Genomic DNA, 3,464 nt, shown 5'->3' on the forward strand with positions numbered 1-3,464 from the left:
CGTCCGCGCCGGAGTTGTTGCGTGCAACCACCGCCGCCGCCGGCTGTTTAAGGCGCCCTGCGGTTAGCGCGGCTCATCCTTCTCGTCGCCGCCGCCTCACTCCCGGATCCTCTCCTCGCCGCTCAAAAAATGTCGTCCTCCCGCAAGATCGCCGCGGCGAACGGCTCGGACGCGGCGGCCTCACCGTGGCGGAGGCGTGGGCGCGCGCACCGCGCCGGTATCCGGTCCCGCCGGACATGCGGCGCGCAGCGGCGGCGGGCCGGAGGATGGCCGTGAACGGCATTGGCGTTCCGCCGCCGCCGGCCGCGCACGGACCAATGGTGGGACGCGCGTCATGGCCGGCGGGCTCAACTCACCGCGGAGGAGCGGAGGGATCCGACGTGGGCGGTCGAGAACAACGACGTGCGGTGGACGACGTACTTCAAGGCCAAGTACGACGTCGAGATGCACGGCAGACCGACGGGCTCGTCGGCGGCCCGACACAGCTGGAACAAGGACGGCCGCGCCACGTGCGGGGCGTTCGGGCGCGCCCTCGAGAACGTCATCCGCGGCATCCGCAACGGCGCACCGCGGGCCGGAGATGCCGTCGTCGCCGCCGCCGTCTCCTCAATGGCGGCCGAGAGGACGACGTACTCGTCCTCCTCGCACTCTTCTTCCTCCGGACCGGCGCGATCGACGCCGTCCTCGTCGTACTCGGTCGGCGCCCTACACCGTCCCCAAACGGGAGGTCAAGGAGGAGCCGGCGACGCCCGTCAACACAAGGCGTGGCGGCGGCGGCCGGCGGGCGGCGGCAAGGGAGGCGCGGCGGCGCCCTCCTCATCCCGGCCGGAGGTGAAGGAGGAGCCGAGGAAGCGTCGCGAGCGGCGGCTGCCGGCGGAGTACGAGCGGCGGCGAGCGGCTCATCGCCGGCGGCGACGACCCCGAGGACCGCCTGGGGCTGCGGGCGGCGTTCATGGCGTCCATGGACGACAAGGACGCCCGGAGGGCGACCCGGACGCGGCGATCGCCATGTCCATCCTCGACTCCGGCAAGCCGGCGGTGGACCTCGCCGACGACGGCGGCGGGGACCAAGCGGCTTGGTGAAGGACGAGCCCGTGGACGAGCCCGTCGACGAGCGCGGCAAGCGGGGAGGTCGTCACCGACGAGATGTACAACTTCCGACGAGTACTACGACGCTCCCGGCCGCCGCAAGCGGTTCTAGATTAGGTTTAGTTTTAAAGTTAGTCAAATTTCGTTCGAATCTATGTAAATTTGGACGAATCTAATCGAATCTAGTTAAGTTTAAAATTTGCGAAATTTTATTTGGGGGACGCGACTGGGGAGCGACGTCCCCCAAACGCGGCACGATTTGGGGGACGCGACTGGAGATGCTCTAAAGGGCATTGCTGGCATGCTGCTTTGACTGATCGCTCTCCCAAAGGACAGGCAACCTTTGCTTGATCATCCACAGTAGAGGCTGTACCATTTGCTACTTGCAAAATCAAGAAGGATGCCAATGATAGCATACACAATAATCATGGATAATTTGTTGATAGACTAGAAAGAATCATTGGGTTCACATCACAATCGTGTGATAGCAGGGAGAACAGAACTACAAACTTTTCACATGTCGCGAAAAGACTTGTTCTACAAAGGTCAAACTCGAAGTGGAGTGGTAGCACATAGCACACAAAAGCTGTGGATTTTTCATTGAGGAACACAGCTAGCACAGCAAAGCAAGGCTAAAGGCGAAGTTGCCAACCAAATAATCACTCACACCACACGGGGCCTAGCTAGCGCTCGCAAAAAAGAAAGCGATCTCAACCTATCTCGCCAAAATCGAACTGCCGCAGCAAACCAACTAAAGCAAACGAACGAGCGTCTAAAATTGCCTAAAGATCCTCAGCTACTCTGTACAATTTTTTTTTGATCGCGATGAGAACATTGGCCGGAGGTCACCGGAGCACGTCGGAGCGCAGGTGGGAGAGCTCCTTCCTGAGCTTGTGCGAGAAGAGCCTGCAGGCGTCCATGCTGAGGTCCACGGCCGCCGCGAGCGCCACGAACGCCGCCGCGTCCTCGGCGCACCCGACGTGCGCGACCCCGACCTCCACCGTGGGCTTGCTGCACTTGCCCTCGCCCTGAACAGCCGCTGACATGACGAACCCGCGGTAGTTGCCGAGAGGCCACTGGCTGAAGTCCCCGCTGCCGCGCGGGCTGCACCCGGGGGTGCCGCCGCGGCTGAGGGGCTGAGCGGAGGTGAGGTCGAGCGCGAACTTGCCGCCCTTGGAGGCGGCGATGGTGGCGTCGGCGATGGGGACGGAGTGGTCCACCCCGGGGACGAGGAGGTCGAAGCGGTAGCCGAGGCTGTCGGAGGACCCCGCCCCGCCGCGCTCCCGCCAGCACTCGAGGCGGCCCCAGGGCTCCCACGCGCCGTCGCCCGCGGGCCGGAGGATGAGCCACGCGCCGGGGTTGGACCGGCTGACGCGGTCGGTCCCCGGGGAGGCGACGAAGGGCGTGACCATGGAGGCCAGCGCGACGGGGGAGCCCGAGAGGTCGTGCACGGTGACGGACCACCCCTTGCGCTCCGCCGCCGGGGAAGCGGTGGCGGAGGGGGGGCGGCGCAGGTCGCTGTTGGTGCGGCAGGCGAACTTGCAGGTGAACATGGGCTGGCGCATCAAGCCGCCGCCGCCGAGCTGCATGACCTGCGGGCTGCACTCGGGCTCGCCGTCGAACTCGAACACGAAGCGCGGGTCGGGCTCCGCGCGGACCGTGAGGCTGAGCTGGGCCGCGGCGGCCTTGCCCTTGCCGACGGGGATCCAGCCGCTGTGGAGGACCGCGGGCTTGGCCTCGGCGCCCTTGAGGTCGAGCGAGATGGTGGCCTTGCCGAGGAGCCGGCCGGAGCTGACGCCGCAGGCGGAGCCCTTGCGGCCCGCGTAGACGGAGACCTTGAGGGTGGCCCCGCGGGCGGGGGAGAAGAGGGAGGGCTTGCGCGCGAACCACTCCAGATCGGGCTTGGAGAGGTGGAAGGCGGCGGCGAGGGCGCCCGAGGGGCTCTGGTCCGCGGTGGTGGAGTCGGAGGGGACGAGCGGGGCGGGGGCGGTTTGGCAGGGCATCTTGCCGAGGCGGATCTTGCAGTAGCAGGGGGAGGGGAAGGGGTGGACGCCCGCGCCGGCGCCCGCGGCCGGCGGCGCCACCGGCATTCGGAGGGCCAGGTTGCCGACCAGCACCCGCACGAACGGGCACGGGTCCATGGCTCCGGTGAGGGTGGACTGGACTGGCGCCGGCGAGCGACGGACGGGTGGGTGCGCTGTGCCTGGCTCTGGTTGAGAGAAGATCCCTGGGAGATAAGGGGGGAGAGATTGGCGGGTGTATATGGGAACGGGGAGGCGGCCAGGCTGGATCCTGGTGAGCCATGGCTGTAACCGCACAGCAGACGGGGCCCAGCTGTGGATCGCTTTACTGCTCGCGAGCGGGCCGTGCTGTCA

At 66.7% G+C, this 3,464-nt stretch overlaps 1 protein-coding gene across 1 annotated transcript; it reads right to left on the reverse strand.

The window, feature by feature from the left end:
* Positions 1 to 1,662: 1,662 nt before the first annotated feature.
* On the reverse strand, positions 1,663 to 3,259 carry LOC124700697. Its single transcript, XM_047232783.1, has one exon. It carries the CDS (start codon positions 3,228 to 3,230, stop codon positions 1,935 to 1,937), a length of 1,296 nt encoding a protein of 431 aa, XP_047088739.1. The 5' UTR covers positions 3,231 to 3,259; the 3' UTR covers positions 1,663 to 1,934.
* Between the last annotated feature and the right edge of the window lie 205 nt (positions 3,260 to 3,464).

The sequence above is a fragment of the Lolium rigidum genome, chromosome 3 (assembly GCF_022539505.1).
Source record: "Lolium rigidum isolate FL_2022 chromosome 3, APGP_CSIRO_Lrig_0.1, whole genome shotgun sequence".
In the NCBI taxonomy this organism is placed as follows: domain Eukaryota; kingdom Viridiplantae; phylum Streptophyta; class Magnoliopsida; order Poales; family Poaceae; genus Lolium; species Lolium rigidum.

Bases quoted from the DNA above. Each gene is read 5' to 3' on its own strand.
- LOC124700697 (XM_047232783.1), bottom strand. From the start codon at position 3,230: ATGGACCCGTGCCCGTTCGTGCGGGTGCTGGTCGGCAACCTGGCCCTC.